A 17,836-nucleotide genomic window follows, 5' to 3' on the forward strand; every position below is an offset into this window, starting at 1 on the left:
CTCCATGTTATCTTCAGGAAGCAAAAGTATTTCTCATGTGGAGAGAACCTCTAACACCTCTTCCGAAGCAGCTCTTGAGACATCTTCCACAGTGTGTCAAGACACAAAACTGGATCACAATAGTTTGAGAAAAGGTGATAGAGCATTAAGAGCACATCCTTCACATCCATCCAAGCGCATAATTCACTTTACCAAATGACCAAATGTCTTGGATACAGATCTAATCAGCTGTCAGCATGAAATGAGGTAACCGTGGCTGAGTGGTGATGAAGATCAGGATTGGCCAATGAAGCAGCAGCACAGTTCCAGACACAAGTGAATACCTTTCTTACAGGTATATCTGTTCCTCTTCTGTTCCGACATCTTAGTAGCATATGATCAAGCAGAGAAGGTTGGGACGAAAGCTCTAGTCAAAGGCATGAAATAGAACAATATTTGCAGCATAAGTAAATGAAATGCCTTCTTACAAATTTGCATCTACACAGTGGTTTTTTATAGAATGCTTTATGCAGTGGTTCACAGGTCCATTATATAGACGTAAAAAAGTAAGAGGCACCTTTGGAAAGGAATGAACTGGCCTTTACTCGTAATGTGTTCACATAAGACCAGCTAGTTTTCATATCATGGTATTCTGCTTGCTGTGCCCGAGGCAAGACCTCAGAATATGGTCCAAAATATGTCTTAAACTTTGGTTGTTCATCCGTCGCATGTCTGAAACAGCAAGGGCAGCAGGACGCATAGACCAAATCGGGATACCCCTTTCACACTATTCCCCTCAACACACAAAATCCTTGATTGCAAGGGCTTTGGTACATCATGACAATGATGGATAATAGCTGATGCATGCACTCTGTAATTATAAGAGGTAATTACAAGTGGTCAGAGCCTTCCCCATTCTTAAGAGTTTTCCAAATACAAACAACAGCAAGACAAGCCTGCGGATATTTACCAGGTGACGAGGCCAGTCAATACTGGGACATGTGGATTTTGATGTGGAAATCACCCAGATTGGTAGGTTAATCATGGAAAACTCGATATTATTACTGCTTTTCATTGGGTCCACTACTTTCCAAACTCCTGGTTATTGGTATTTAAAGGGTGAAGTAAATAGCACTTGTCCCGCCACCCAACATGTAATCAATGCATAGGTTGGTACCACAACAGAAACTCCAGAGACTGATCTGATGACAACAGTAACTACTTAAAACTTTTTAAAAAATGATCCTTAAAATAGTTATATAGCACTGAAAAACGAATAAATGACCTCTTACTGCCCCTCTCATGCTTCAGACCAGGGCTAGGTAGCTCCTTTTATCAGAAAAAACAGTTTTTCTCTATGTACAACTTAGCATGGTAGAATGGATGCATGGGTTTCCCAAGATCATCATAGCTCTACAGTGGCACATAATATTAATCCTTTGTTCCATGGTTTCATGCTGAGGGAAACATGATTATGTATCTCAGTTATTTATTTTCCCTCTTTGTGGCTGCGTTTCCACTTCTAAGGCGACATAAAGCTCTACAGCATTGTTCCTACTGCCTTCACCCACCACTTAGACATGGCAGTCTGTCTATTATGTCTATGAAGAAGGAGGCCCAACGCCCCAACCGCCTCTTCACGCACACAATAAGCAGACTAAAATGTAAATTACTAAGGTGGGGTGCAATAATTCACTTAGCCTGTATTTTCCCACAGGAAATCTTAATACACACATGCAATGCTCTCTCATTGCCTTTTCTACACTGGTGGAAAAATAAAAAATAAAAGTAAGCACTGGCAGATGAAAGCCTGCCCTCTCTCCCAGGGCATTTTAAAAATAATGAAGTTTGGAGCATTCTACCAGGCCTCGACCTATTCCGCAAGGCACACGAAATGAAAAAATATAAAACAATCGGAACGTCTAGTGTGCAAAGCAAATATTTACAAGTGCCGAAACGTTTCAGGATATCGCTGTGAATATTTTCTAACACCCAAAGGCAAAACTCCTGTCCAAATGATGACCCCAAGCTTCAATCTGGGCCTTTCTAGGTATAGTAGAGATCTATTTACATATAATTCAAGCACATAATAGACACCCCACTCAGTCAATGGACAACCAAGCCCTAGTTATAAACAGACTTGACCGTCAGGAATAGCACAACAAAAAGCATCACAATTCAATCCAGGAGCAGGGCCACCCACAGAATACTTGCCTCCACCCTCTTTACACAGGTAAAACGCAACAGTCCAGAAGATGCAACTAAGGGGCAACGATATAGACAAATAAAGCATTTATTTAAAAGAAAAATGTAATTGCTAAAACTGAGATTTCTATTGTGAATTTTCTACCGTAAAAGACAGAAAACATTCAGAATTAGAAAGCAAATAGAAACAATAAATGCATTTAATGTAGTTTGACATTGTATTTGACTGGACTTACCTAGAGCTCCAACCTCAGTACCTATCGATTCCACCACAAAATCTGCAGATTTTCCAACCACGCCTCCATAAAGGCCAGGTCCCCAGGCCCGGACCATTTGAGGACCAGCTTCAGCACCCACCAGAACTTCAAATGGGCTGACAAAATCGAATGAATATGTATTGTTAATTTTTGGATACTACAATCAACCAACGATTCGATGGTACTGCACACTGAAATCACCACCTTTCTGCTATCAATACAGATAAAACGCACAGGATATTTTCTCTAATGTCTTGAACCTTTAAGTCTGTGGACGTTGATGAAAATGCACAGAGCAAAAGTAAAATAATCGGCAATTGAATTTCCCAATTTTAACAAGAAATGGTACAAATAATGACTAGGACAACCACAAACACATATTTGTAATTTTCCTAACTAGCAGCCTCGTTCGCTTTCTTGTAAGATGAGACAGATGGGAAGCTGGACAAAAAAGAAATGAAGGATAAGACCTATATCTAGCCTTTATAATTAAAATGATCACCTACCATTTGTTTTTAATCATCTAATTCATTTTAAACAATCTGAAGGGAGTATGAACCTTCTTGGTTGTTTAAACTCGTTAATCAATGATCATTTAACTTAGATTAAGTTATTCATAATAACTTTGTTATCACTAAATTCAGTAAAATAGAAGTTGCATGTCTGCAGGAACCCTCCCTCATTGCATATTTGATCCTGGGCATAGGTCCAGGGCACACTGCAACACGAGATGGGGAATGCTGTATTTCATCCCCTTGGGTGAGGATCATGAAGTGCATGCTCAGTAGCTCTGCAGGCTTCGACTCGACTAATTTCATCTATTTGTAATCCTAGATGATGCAAAATCACCAGTACAATGCTACAGTGGTACAATGCATTTCGACTGGCAATACTCAAAGCCTCTCGCTGAGAAACAGTTCAGTTGAAACTGTAACAATACCTAATGACAACTGCCCCATTGCAAAATCATGAGAAGTGATGGAAAAAAAATCCAAATATATGTCATGAATGTACATCTAATAGGAGTGTGGCCATGCAGTGATGAGAGTGAAGAGTGCTCCTCCAAGGCTCCTGCTGCTCCCTCATCCGTACACATCCTGCTGAACACAAAAGGTCTGGTGGGCCACCAGCATTTGCTCCTTGTCCCCTGAACCCCATCCGACATCAAGCTTGCCGAGGGGCACCCCTGAACAACAATTGAGGTTGACCGTGAGCCAAGTTTCCAGGGCAGAGCGATGCACAAGATGGCGGCTGGGGGCCGACTCTGAGGGCTGCGCAATGTTGGCAGAGGAGGAGAGGTGAAGAGGAGTGTGGCGGAGAACTGGTGAGGCCACTTGGTGGACCTCTGCTCTACTGCCTGGGGTGCTCACTGCTGGACTTGTGAGCAGGGAGCTACCGAACGGCGGGCTGGGTGAGAGAAGTGAACAGCAGTGATGATTTTAAACTGAAACACTGTGTCTGGCACCTGAAGGACTACTCAGCAATTCTTGAGGAGGCCACCGGACCGCTAGACCTATGGGCGCGGCATCCCTTCTCCAACGCCTGGTTAAGCCCTTACCGGTGGTCCCTGGGGGCACTGCGGTGCTCTGTTGACTTTTCCCTGAGGTGGAGCTGGACTGAGATCAGGCCTGTCTTGCACTGCCCAGGCTCTCTGGTGACTGCTTAGGAGAGGAGCGGAGGAGGGCCTAGTGCAGTAGGCACTGCAGTGCCTCTGCCTGAGCATGAACAAAGCGGCGGTGCCCACGGAGAGGATCCCGGACTAGCACTGAATACTACCCAGCCCCTGGGCCATCTCCTGAGAGGGTAGGAGCGCAGTACACATAATCAGCTGGGCGAGAGCCACTGTAGAACACCCAGAATTTTGCCACATGTAGTGTTCCTGCAATTACCTTGGCCTACGGGCCCCCCCTTCCGGGCCAGGAGATCCTACCATGACTGGAATAATGGGGCACCTCTGGATACTGGGGGCTGTTGCTTACACAACACCATTTGTGTTGTGACATTGTGAAAAAAGCTGAATGGATGGGGGTTTCAAGGACTCCATTAATTGTGGCCTGCTGGTGCTGTTGCCCTCCTTGAGGGATGCGCTCGTCCTTAACTGATGGGGTGCCCTGATTTAGACTTTGGTGGTTATCGGTCCTGGCGCCGTTCTTCAATCAGAGAACCTGTCCGCCACCTTGGAAGTCCACCTGCCCATTTAGATGTTGGTGGGACCGTAGGTGAAACATCGCCTGAGTCCAGCCGACTCCACCAGGAATCCTCAGCAGCCGCAATAGCGGCACTGGGAATAAAGGCTGACAGTGGGACTCCAGTCACCTTTACAGCTGAGCAGATTTGGATGTGCCTTACCGCCAAGCCAACTGTGGTGGTCCAACTTCCACAACTGAGTTGGCGGGCTGGAGGGGAAGGGGCACAAAACCTACTGTTTTCAATGGTTGTGCTTCTGTTTCAGACTGGACCCGAATGGACATCATCTGCTGTTGTTGCTGCCGCTATACCACAAAGAAAACACAACCCCGCCTTCACTGGACTCCAAGGTAGGGATACTGCATGTACGTTGTGTGGGCACTGCACAAGAGCTCAGGACCTCTGCAGGAATATACATGCCACAGGTATTTTCTGTAAATACCTCTGACATGCATATGTCTGGAACACATATGTGTCAGTGATTGATGGGGACACACTGATACAGGACACATATCACACAAATACACAATTGTTATTGTGGTGTCAGCATTAATTGCCAAATGAATGCTGGCATCACACTTGTCTCCATGTCTATATGTGCACACTGCAAGTGAATCCATACTTGTGATATTGTGAGTCCAGTTGTATATGTGAGTTAATACGAGTAAGTGTATGTGAGATTGGATTGGCTGGGAGAGGTGGAGGGAGCAGGAAAGGGTGATGTGTGTGTCTGTATGTGTGCCACATGCATGTGGGTTCAATGTTGTCTATGTTTGGGCGTGTGTTGTGTTGCTGTGTGCAACATTCAGGGGAGTGTTGTTGTGTGGTGGTTGTTGTAATGTGTGTAGTTGTGCTTGTGTGTGAGTGTGTTTGCGTTTGTGTAACTGAGTGTGTAGTTGGGTTGTGTGTGGATGCAGTATCAATAAAGTGTGTGTGTTGTGTCATAGCCATATGGCCATAGGAGTTTTTTCGGCATGTACCTTTTGTGTGGTGTTGGAATGGCAATGGGTTATAGTGTGTATTTGGTGTGTTGTGTAGTGTACTGTGCAGGAGGACACATATTGCTACAGTACAGTGTGTGTGTGTGTGTGTGTGTGTGTGTGTGTGTGAGAGACATACCTCTATTCCACTGCCACTTCCATTGTACGATGTCCATTTAATCCAGCGAGAGGCTCCATCCGTCAGAAAACCACCACCAATACACTGCCTGTAGGACTGCAACATTTAAATATGGTCAGCGGAACCCACCAGCCTGATGGTTATGAAGAGTACTCCAGCTAGGCGGTCTGCGGCTCAGCCACAATACTTCTAAATACAGTGGGTGGAACAGCATCGACTTGACAGTGTTTTCAATAATACCGCCAAGATCTAAAGCAGGTCCTTAATCATTCATTTAAGAACGTGGTGGAGGGACCACCTAAGTTCCCTACTGTTTGGACCTGCGAAAGAGTGCTGCACTTATGGATTGACGCTGAGACCTCTTTTGGCCCGTACTGCTAGGTGACGGTTGCTTCAAGGACCATAACTGTAGCAACTGTAGGGAGACCCACCAAGGTGATGTCTCCTCTGTGAGACTGTGATACATGGGGAGTGCAGTCCCCTTTTTTTAAAGGTTTCTTCTAAATAACTGCTGAGTGTCCCCTCAAGAGGACCATTGATGAGAGGCAATGTACTGCTTTATCTACCCTGGTTAATTTTGAATATGACACAATGAGCAAAGTCACTAGGAAACGGGACACGGAGACTACAGGACTCCCTTTGAATGACACTGCCCTAGCAGCAAAAGATGATGGCATGATGATGCAATTACAACCACTCTACAAGATATTCTCCAGGCCACCACAGTCTCCCGGGAAGTTCTTGAGACTAAAGTTGATACATTAGGGGCAGACTTACACATCCTTAAAGACGGTCACCGTCAACTGGCTGAGCGATTCACAACAGCTGACTGAACACTTATGGAGATCCCCGCAGACCTAACGGCCCTCTGCCAGAGGCTTACTACTATGGAGGGGAAGATCCAGGCACTAGAACTTTGAATGGAGGATGCCAAAAACAGATCCAGGAGGAACAACATACAAGTTGTGGGCCTACCCAAATGCACTGAAGGAAACAGCATGCTGACATTCCTAGTAAAATAGCTGAAGGACCAAGTAGCCTCTGAAGGACTTTCACAATTCTATGTATTAGAAAGGGCCTACAGAGTGCCGGCATGGCCATCGATACTGGGAGCAGCTCCATGACCTGCGGTTGGCAGGCTTTTACATTACAAAAACCAGGATGCCCAAGCTCAGCAGAAAGGCAAGCTCAAACTGGAAAACAGCAAAATAACGATCTTTCCAGAATCCACAAAAGAAGTACAGAAACAACACACAATGTTCCTGGAGGCCAAGAAGCGCTTCCTCCAAATGGGAGTGGCATACGCTTTGTTGTTCTCTGCCAGTTTCAGACCTGTAACCCCGAATGGCACACAGTACTACAGAACCCCGCAAGAAGTGTGAGAATGGATTGATCAGTACCCACAGGCGAGTCCCAGCCAGGGCTCTCCCAGGAGAAAATGGGGATGACAGAATTTTAACAACAAAGGAACTCTGGAGGTGACACCAGAGAGAGAAGGCTCACAGGGACCAGCAAAGAGTCTTGGAGGTGGCGTGATGAGGGGCAGAGAAGCGAGAAAAGCCTCAACTGCGGGAGATGTGGTTGACCATCCTTCAGAATCAGAGGATGAACCCAACACGCACACTGATTCTGACACTGAAATACCAGTGGTGACGCCTGGCACTGCTGATAAAGTCAGATAATATAGACATGATGATGTATTTGATGGGAGGTTGCACTTGCTCTCACCTTTTTTCCTTCCTCTGTCTTCTTTTTCTCCTTACCCCACTCTCTAGTTTCCCCCCTGACTTCCCACCCATACAGGTGTCGGGGGGGGGTGATTCAGGGAACAATTCTTTTGATAATTGTAAATTGGCCTTTGGGCCTATACTTGCAAACAGTATTGCTTCTGTGGGGTGTGGAAGGCACTGGAGGGTCTCTGGAGCTTTCAGACCCATGAGAAAGTAGCTGGCACGGGTGCACCCTCCCACGTTTGAGTTTAGAGAGATCATTTGGATGAGGGGAGTTTGCCTGCTTGTCCTGATGTGTGAGAGTTGGGGTATTTGCTGTTTGGTTTTTGAAGATTCTAAAAAGTGCCTTCACCTCGATTGTGCATCCCACATTCTCATACAGATGGATGCTGTTGATTGTGATCATTCTTGTGACATGGCTAAGAATGTTCTATGTACCTACCCATTTAGGATGGAACTGCCTTTACCAAACAAAATTATGTCCAGGAGCATGAGGAAATACATTCTATGATCAAAGTATTTTCGTACCTTAATCTTAATAGACAAGAAAAACAGCACTCTTCCAGAAGACACAACTAACTGCTAAAGAAGGTGTACCACTGCAGCGCAGATGGAGAGAGCAGGCATACTATACCAACTATTAGGCTTTCCCTGAGGCACGATGATATGGATAAAACCTGGGACTCCCTTGCAACACACCAGGAGAATCATTGACCTGGGGGCATATACATGGTGGTCAGAGGTTGGCTGAATAGCAGGGTTATCACGCTCATTAGCATCTATGCTCCCAATGTGGTTTAAAGGGCATTCTTTGCCAAATTATCACTTGGGGGGGTTCTGTTATTATGGGGGGAGATTTTAATTGCATTGCTAACTCAGAGCTGGATCGCTCCCACCCCCACTATACGATTCTCCTGTTACCAAACTGGCCTGCACATTCACTAACTGGCAGACGGAGTGGGGACTGGCGGATTACAGGCGCTCACTTCACCTAAAAGATCGAGATTATTCCTTTTTCTCAACATTGCACAAACTTCATGTGTGCTTACGTCTTAGCATCCTCTTATGGAAGATGAAGCCAGAATCTCTCGAAGACCCAGAATATTGGGAGACTATAGGAAACCACATTATACAATACTTCGTTGACAATGAGGGGTCTTCTTCCTCAATCTTAATAGATTGGGATGCCTTTAAAGTGATCCTTAGGGGCAGGCATATAGTCAAAAGGGGTGAGACTTACACAAGCCTGGAAATCTCGACCTCTGATGAAGCACTGCATAGTTTGAGCTACAAAGACAGGGCGATCCGGGAATGCAGAGGGAGCAATTGGAGACCAAGGAGGCTGCGGCAGAGTGGGTTGAGCACCTATGGTGCTTCCATTACAAGGCCTACATGACTAGAACTCAAGCAGAACAAAATTGTAGCGGCACATTACTGGCCGGCGAATCCTGTTAAGAGGGACTCAGTCACATTATAAATAAATTTAATCTGATACTGGCTACAACTAACACAGGCAAACGGACATAAAGAACGAGTTACTTACCTTCGGTAACGATTTTTCTGGTGGATACATTAGCTACCTGTGGATTCCTCACCTGATGAATACTCCCATGGCGCCAGCATTCGACGGAAATCTTCTTACTAGTCTCTGCACGTCGACGAGGACGTCACTCTAGCCCACGCGACGCCGTCTGACGTCATACAGGCAATAAGAGGTCCTCGCCGACGTGCCGATGACAGTACCAACATTTTTTACGTGCATGAGAATAATAATAATAACCCAATGTAATGAAAGAGCAAAGCAACATCTCTTAATATTGTAAATCACACAACATTGCAATAAAATAGCTGTAGATTTAATATAACCTTCTTTTTTTTTTTTTAAACAAATAAATATATTTATACATACGAATCATGTATATACCCAATATATATATAGATTTATATATAAATATACACATATATACAAATATCATATATGCAAAATGTATTGCAACTTTGAAGACCAAAAGGAGCACACTCAAGGATTGCTTGGAGAGACCAAAAAGGCAACGGGGAGGCGGGTGGGGCCGTGAGGAATCCACAGGTAGCTAATGTTTCCACCAGAAAAGTCGTTACCGAAGGTAAGTAACTCGTTCTTCTGATGGATACAACTACCTGTGGATTCCTCACCTGATGAATAGAGTCCCAAAGCAGTACCACACCCGGCGGTGGGTGCCTAAATGGTCAAACCAAGAAATCCTGCAGCACTGACCGTGCAAAATGACCGTCCCTTCTGACCTCAGAGTCCAAACAGTAATGTTTCACAAAAGTGTGAAGGGACGACCAAGTTGCGGCCTTGCAGATGTCGACCACAGGAACACCCCTGGCCAAGGCCGAAGAGGCCGACTTAGCTCTGGTGGAGTGAGCCCTAATGCCCTCAGGCGGATCCTTCTTTGCCAAAGAGTAACAGATTTTAATGCAAAGAACAACCCACCTGGAGAGTGTTCTCTTGTGGACTGCCTTTCCTCTCCTCTTGCCCACGTATCCGACAAACAGCTGATCCTCCAGCCTGATATCCTTCATTCTGTCGATATAGAAGCTCAACGCCCTTTTTGGGTCCAGGCGATGTAGTCTTTCTTCCTCCTTTGAAGGATGAGGCGGAGGATAAAACGTGGACAAAGTGATTGTCTGAGCCAAATGGAAGGGTGAAACAACCTTCGGAAGGAAAGCAGCCTTGGTCCTCAACACCACCTTATCCCCATAAAACGTTATATAAGGGGGTTTAACCGATAAGGCCTGCAACTCACTCACTCTCCTTGCAGATGTTATAGCTACCAGGAGTACTGTTTTAATAACCAAATACCTTAAGGGGCAAGAATGCATAGGCTCAAAAGGGGACCCCATAAGGAAAGTCAGGACCAAGGACAAATCCCATTGAGGCATAACGAATGGTTTTGGAGGATATTGATTCAGAAGACCTTTCAAGAATCTGAGAACAATAGGGGATTTAAATAACGATGGTTGGTCTGGAAGACAAATGAAGGCTGACAAGGCCGACAAATAACCCTTAATGGTAGCCACTGCACAACCTTTCTGCGCTAGAGACAGTGCAAAAGACAAAACATGTGACAGATGAGCATGTAAGGGATCAATCTGTCTCTCTCCACACCACATAACAAATTTAGACCACCTATTAGCGTAGATAGATTTAGTGGAGTGTCGCCTGGCCGCTAAGATAACATCCACTACATCAGGCGGGAGAGAGAAGGAACTCAGGTTGCCCCTGCGACTGCGAGAGGAGGTCTGCCCTGAGAGGGAGACGGAGCGGAGGGCACATTGAGAGTTGGAGAAGGTCGGAGTACCATACCCTCCTTGGCCAATCCGGAGCTATTAAGATGACTTGGGCCCGGTCTTGGCGAATTTTCCTCAACACTCGAGGAATCAAGGGTATGGGGGGAAACGCGTAAAGCAACTGGTCGCACCAGGTTATCTGAAACGCGTCCCCCAACGCTCCCTGCATTGGATACTGGAGGCTGCAGAATAACGGGCAATGCGCGTTCTCCCGAGTGGCAAACAGATCTATCCGAGGAAACCCCCACATCTGGAAGAATAAACAGACTTGATCTGGATGGAGACGCCACTCGTGGTCTGCCGAGAATTGGCGACTGAGACTGTCCGCACGTACATTCAAGACCCCGGCCAGATGATTTGCCACCAAGCAAATCTGATGGTCCTTTGCCCAGGACCATAGCCGAAGAGCTTCTCTGCAGAGAAGGTACGACCCTACTCCTCCCTGTTTGTTTATGTACCACATCGTGGTAGTATTGTCCGTCAGGACCTGTACCGACTGACCACGAAGGGATGGGAGGAAGGCCTTGAGAGCCAGACGTACAGCCCGTAACTCCAACAGATTGATATGAAACACCTGTTCCTCTGGAGACCAAAGCCCTTTGATCTCCAGATCCCCCAGATGAGCTCCCCATCCTAGGGTAGAAGCATCCGTTATGACCGTGGCCACTGGTGGCGACTGCGCGAACGGCTTTCCCTGTGAAAGATTGTTGCCCGCAATCCACCACTTCAATTCCACAGCAGCATCTCTGGAGATCTTGACAGTACCTTCTAAATCTCCCTTCTGTTGAGACCACTGCCTTCGGAGGCACCACTGAAGAGCCCTCATGTGCCAGCGAGCATGCGTGACCAACAGAATGCAGGAGGCGAACAGACCGAGCAGACGAAGGACCTTGAGGACTGGAACTACCGCTCCATTTCGAAACATTGGAACCAATTCCTGAATATCTTGAATCCGCTGAGGCGGAGGAAAGGCTCGACTCAATGTTGTATCCAGTACTGCCCCTATGAACAGGAGGCGCTGAGAGGGCTCCAGGTGAGATTTGGGCACGTTCACCGAAAAGCCCAGGTCGAACAACAACTGGGTTGTTGATTGCAGATGATGCGACACAAGCTCCGGGGACCTGGCTTTGATCAACCAGTCGTCCAAGTAAGGGAATACTGCTATCCCCTTCCTTCTGAGCTCCGCCGCAACCACTGACATCACCTTTGTGAAGACTCGAGGTGCTGAAGTAAGACCAAACGGGAGGACCGCAAACTGATAGTGCTGCGACCCTACCACAAACCGGAGATACTTCCTGTGCGACTTGAGTATCGGGATATGAAAGTAAGCATCCTGCAAGTCGACAGACACCATCCAATCTTCCTTGTTCAACGCCAAAAGCACCTGTGCTAGGGTCAGCATCTTGAACTTTTCCTGTTTGAGGAACCAATTCAAGATCCTCAGATCCAGGATTGGTCTCAACTGACCATCCTTTTTGGGAATCAGGAAGTATCTTGAGTAACAACCTCGACCCTTTTCCTGCTCTGGGACCAACTCTACCGCGCCCTTTAAAAGGAGGACTTGAACCTCCTGTTCTAGCAACAGGAGGTGTTCTTCTGAACAATGAGATGGGCGGGGCGGGATGAGGGGCGGGAACTCCCGAAAGGGAAGGGCGTAGCCTTTCCCCACAATGCCGAGAACCCAAGTGTCCGTGGTGATAGACTTCCACTTGTGGAGAAAATGCTGTAATCTTCCCCCTACAGGAGAGGAGTGAGTGGGAAACGGTGGAAGCCTAAGGCTGCTTCCCCTGCTGCACCCCTCCAGAGGACGAGGAAGAGGCAGAGTGCTGTTGAGAGGCTCCTCTGGTACGGGCCCCACCCCTCCCCCTCCCTCTAAATGACCTATAGGGGAGGGAAGAGGCGGGTTGCTGGAACCTCCCCCGAAAGGAAGAGGAAGAAGAGCCACGCCCAAATCCCCGAAACCTCCTGAAAAATCTAGAAGAGGCAGAGGAAGAAGGAGCTTGCAGTCCTAACGATTTGGCTGTGGCTCTGCTCTCCTTAAATCGTTCCAAGGCCGAATCTGCCTTGGCTCCAAACAGTCTGTCCCCATCAAACGGGAGGTCCAGCAGGGTCGACTGCACATCCGCCGAAAACCCTGAGTTTTGGAGCCAGGCCTGTCTTCTTGCCACCACAGCCGTGCCCATCGCCCTGGCCACCGAGTCGGTCGTGTCCAGCCCAGACTGGATAATCTGGGTCGCGGCAGCCTGGGCGTCCAAGACCACATCCAAGAGACCCTGGGGAAGCTCCGTAAATGAAGACGAAATATCATCCATCAGAGCATGGATGTACCTCCCCAGAATGCACGTTGCGTTGGTGGCCTTCAACGCCAAACTGCATGACAAAAATATTTTCTTGGACTGCGCATCCAGTTTCTTGGAGTCTCTGTCTCCAGGCACCGTCGGGAAGGAACCAGGCGCTGACTTTGAGGAACAGGAGGCTTGCACCACCAAGCTCTCCGGCGTAGGGTGTCTAGAGAGAAAGCCAGGGTCAGATGGTGCAGCTCGATACCTCCTGGCCACAGCCCTATGAACGGCCGAAGAAGACACCGGCTTCTTCCACACCTCCAACACCGGATCCAGCAAAGCCTCATTAAATGGCAAGAGAGGCTCAGCTGCAGCAGAGGCCGGATGCAATACCTCTGTCAGCAAATTCTGCTTCGCCTCTGCCACCGGCAAAGGCAGGTCCAAAAAGCTTGCTGCCTTCCTCACCACAGCATGAAAGGAAGCAGCCTCCTCCGTATATTCCCCTGGAGATGAAAGGTCCCACTCAGGGGAAGTGTCCAGCCCACTGGCTGTATCCAGACCATGTAGTCCGTCTCCAGAGTCCTCAATCTCTCCCTCCTCTAAGACTCGCTGGTACTCCTGCTCTTCTAAAAGACGGAGAGCACGCCTCCTCGAATGAAGTCTCTCCTCGATACGCGGAGTCGACATGACCTCCTCCGACGTCGAAGAACGGCGCCGATCTCCAGAAGCATCTGACGCCGCGTCCGGCGCCACAGGCAGCTTCGGCGCCAAGGTAGGAGCCGGAGGACGAGGTCTTGGAGCCGATGGACCAACCGGAGTCACAGGGCAAAATCCTGACTTCGACGGAAGGGCAACCTCCGGGGCCGAAACATCCGAAGCCACTGGAGCGGCCACCGGCGCCGAGCCCACATTCCCAAAAGGGAGAAAGGGCATAAAGGGTGCCGGCCGAAGAGGCGCAGGATCACCCAACGAAAAGGCCAAGGGCCCCGAAGGACCAGCCGGAGCAGCTCCTGGAGCCATCTGCTGAAAGATGGTATACATCGCATTAAGAAACGCGGTACTATCGGCTCCAGGAGTGGGAAAAGCCGGATACTGGGGTGCCTGGATCGAGGGCGACCCCGACGCCAGCCTCGACGTCTGCGACGCCGGAGAAAACACAAGAGGCTGCACCACCTCAATCACTGACGCCTGACCAGGCGAAGTTGGTGACGCTGGAGAGGGCAACGGCGTTGATGGATGCGGCGTGACCGTGGGGCTGACCTCCCAAGTCCTCCGACGCCGAGCCGAAGGTGACCTCGAACGAGACTCCTTGCTGGAATGACGTCGTGAGTCTCTATGGCGCCGGGAGTCTCGATGACGCCGGTGAGACCTTGGCGAAGAAGACTTCTTATGATGTTTCTCCTTCTTCTTTGACTTTGCCATGAATAACTTGGCCTCACGCTCTTTGAGGGCCTTCGGATTCATGTGTTGACATGAATCGCAAGTCGAGACGTCGTGGTCGGAGCTCAAACACCATAGACAGTCGGAGTAAGGATCTGTAACTGACATCTTGCCCCCACACTCTCGACAGGGCTTGAAACCCGACTTCCTCTGAGACATTATTACCGCAGAGAAGACTACGCAGCAGACAATACACTGTAACCACGAAGGTAACAGTAGCTCCCTCGAAGATAACCGTTTCGAATGCACGGAAAAAAGGGAACTGTCATCGGCACGTCGACGAGGACCTCTTATTGCCTGTATGACGTCAGACGGCGTCGCGTGGGCTAGAGTGACGTCCTCGTCGACGTGCAGAGACTAGTAAGAAGATTTCCGTCGAATGCTGGCGCCATGGGAGTATTCATCAGGTGAGGAATCCACAGGTAGTTGTATCCATCAGAACAAAGATTTTCTGAATTACTACTCCGTACTCTATTGCAACTCATTAACGTGCTCTATGGCAGACATAGAACATTTGTTTATGCCTCTGACGCTACCAACACTACCCTCGAAGAGGCAGAAACCCTGGGAGGGGAAATTACGCTGCTGGAGATCTGAGCCATTGCCAGAGGGAGGACACCGAGCACTGATGGCCTTCTGGTGGAGCTGTATGTTACCTATATAGAGGACAAGTGCCTAAACTGGTAAACCTTTTTAACACGGCCAAGAATGGAGGCCTGCTGTCACCATCCAGCCGTGAAGCCTTAATAGTCACTCTATTGAAATCTGAAAAACCTGCTTACTAAAAGGGAGCTTATCACCCCCTTTCTATGCTGAATGCTGATTATAAGATACTCAGCAGAATACTTGCTACTAGGTTCCTCCCATACATTTCCCACACTAACACACACAGATCAGGCAGGAATAATTCCAGGCCGGAGCACTGTGACTAACATATGTTGACTGCTTGCAGTGGTGGATGATGAAACATATGATCATGCACAGATGGCGATAGAGAAGGCCTTCATCAGCCTGAAGTAGGCCTATCTCTATGCAATCATGCAACACTTCGAACTAGGTGATGGCTTCATTGTCTAGACAAGGCCCCTGTATATGGACCCTACTGCTAGGGTGCGCACAGGGGATATGTCTCAAAGAGTTATCGAGTGAGAAGGGGGACCAGGAAGAGTTGCCCTCTCTCACAACCTACTATTCTTTTTTCTTGATGGAACCACCAGCCGCCTATGCAAGGAAGGGAGACGCCTACTGGGGTATTGAAGTGGGGGACAGTCACACTATATCACCTTATATTCTGATGACCTCTTGATGCTCTTATGTGATACATCGATGGCACTGAAGGGCACCTGTGAGCTTCTAGCATGGTTGGGTGAGCACTCAGGGCTGAGGGTTAACTGGTGCAAATCACAAATGTTTCCAACCATAGCGGACCATGGCCAATCGCCGGATGTACTGGGGCCACAGTGGGAATCGCGGTGTCTCAAATATATTCCATGATCACACAGATCTGCTGGAAGGCAATATAGGTAAAGCAATTAGAGATGTAAAGAGGAGCACTGAGTTCTGGGAAACGCTCCACCTTTTGGTAGCGGGTAAGGTTGCCTGTTGAAAATGATAGATCTTCTACAGTTTCTCTATTTCTTCATGGTGTTGCCAATATGGTTGCCCCGAGCTATGTTTAGGTTCACAGAAACCATCTCAATAGCTTTCCTGTGGGGGACAGGCTGCTGATGAATGGCGCTACACATTTCACAGAGAACAGTGACTGAAGGAGGTCTAGCAGCACCGGACTCTGAGTCTTGCTATTTGGCAGGGCATCTCCAGTGGTTGACGCAGTGGAAGGTGAGCAAATTGACACTTGGACTTGCCAATAGACCCAACGTACCAGAAGCCTGTACACTCCTCAAGGTGCTAATAACAATTAGGTGCTCAAATGTAGGTGACTCAAAGGAGTTTAGCATTCTGCAAAAATGTTGGGTTCAATGTTTACATAAGCCGGAAACCCTGTATGCGCCAAATATCCCTATGATGTACTTGGACGTGTTTCCTCATGGTGGAAGCTGGCGGGACTTGGAGGAATAACAGGAGGCGGGTGCAACCAGGTTGGGCGACCTATTTGAAAAAGAGGCATTCTTCCCCTTTGGAGAATTCCCGAACAACATATATAAACAGGCTGTGGGTAAGCATGGGGAACAGGTCTTACAGAACCCAAACAACAAAATACCTGCCAATACATTGTGACATCCACGGGCACCTTTGAATCTATCACTTGCCTATAGAGAACACTGTGTGTGGATTTTCTGCACCCTCTGACTGCTCTCTGAGATACGTGGACAACAGATCAGGAGTGTCCCATAACAGACAAAGGGGGTCATTCTAAGTTTGGCGGGCGGCGGTTGCCGCCCGCCAAACTTACGCCGCCAAATGACCGCTCCGCGGTCAAAAGACCGCAGGGGCCATTCAGACTTTCCCGCTGGGCCGGCGGGCACCCGCCAAGAGAGCGCCCGCCGGCCCAGCGGGAAAGGCCCTGCAACACAGAAGCCGGCTCCGAATGGAGCCGGCAGTGTTGCAGGGGTGCGACGGGTGCAGTTGCACCCTTCGCGATTTTCACTGTCTGCTACGCAGACAGTGAAAATCATGCTGGGGCCCTGTTAGGGGGCCCCAGGACACCTGTTCCCGCCATCCTGTTTCTGGCGGTGAAAACCGCCAGAAACAGGCTGGCGGGAAGGGGGTCGGAATCCCCATGCAGCGCCGCCATGGAGGATTCTCCCAGCCGGGGCTAATCCGGCGGGAAACTGCCGGACCCGGCTGGGCGACCGCGGCTTTACAGCCGCGGTCGGAATACCACATGAAGCACCGCCAGCCTGTTGGCGGTGCTTCCGTGGACAGCCACCCTGGCGGTCTATGACCGCCAGAGTTGGAATGAGGGCCAAAGTCTGGACAGAAACCATTGACAGGGTACCTAAGGTGTCAAGAAATGCCCCTTTCAAGTTGATAAACTTCTATGCATTCCACTGGGCATACCTGACACTGGGACATATTAACCAATACTTTTGCACCTCGACTACTGGCTGCACCCGATGCAGGGAGGAAGGTGCTGACTTTATACGTATGTTCTGGATTTGCACAACACTCACACCATACTGGTAAAAGCTATTAACTACACTCACTGTTATTATTGAGAGAGAGGTCCTGTGTACCCCAGCGCTCTGCCTCCTTGGCTAGTACCCACATACAGCTAAACATAAATCCACAAGCAAATTCCAAGACTTGGCATTCTTTTTAGAAAAACAAGAGTGCCCAAAAC

General features: G+C 48.4%; 1 protein-coding gene across 4 annotated transcripts in view; it reads right to left on the bottom strand.

Annotated features, from left to right (window-relative positions):
* The window catches only part of FLNB (filamin B), a 455,875-nt gene that overhangs the window by 202,686 nt on the left and 235,353 nt on the right, over positions 1 to 17,836 (bottom strand). For all 4 annotated transcript variants that reach the window (XM_069206567.1, XM_069206566.1, XM_069206565.1 and 1 more), the window contains exon 11: positions 2,421 to 2,557. In XM_069206567.1, coding sequence (XP_069062668.1) covers positions 2,421 to 2,557 — 137 coding nt within the window. The remainder of the gene's footprint in view (positions 1 to 2,420; positions 2,558 to 17,836) is intronic.

The sequence above is a fragment of the Pleurodeles waltl genome, chromosome 9 (genome assembly GCF_031143425.1).
Source record: "Pleurodeles waltl isolate 20211129_DDA chromosome 9, aPleWal1.hap1.20221129, whole genome shotgun sequence".
NCBI classification, from domain to species: Eukaryota; Metazoa; Chordata; class Amphibia; order Caudata; family Salamandridae; genus Pleurodeles; species Pleurodeles waltl.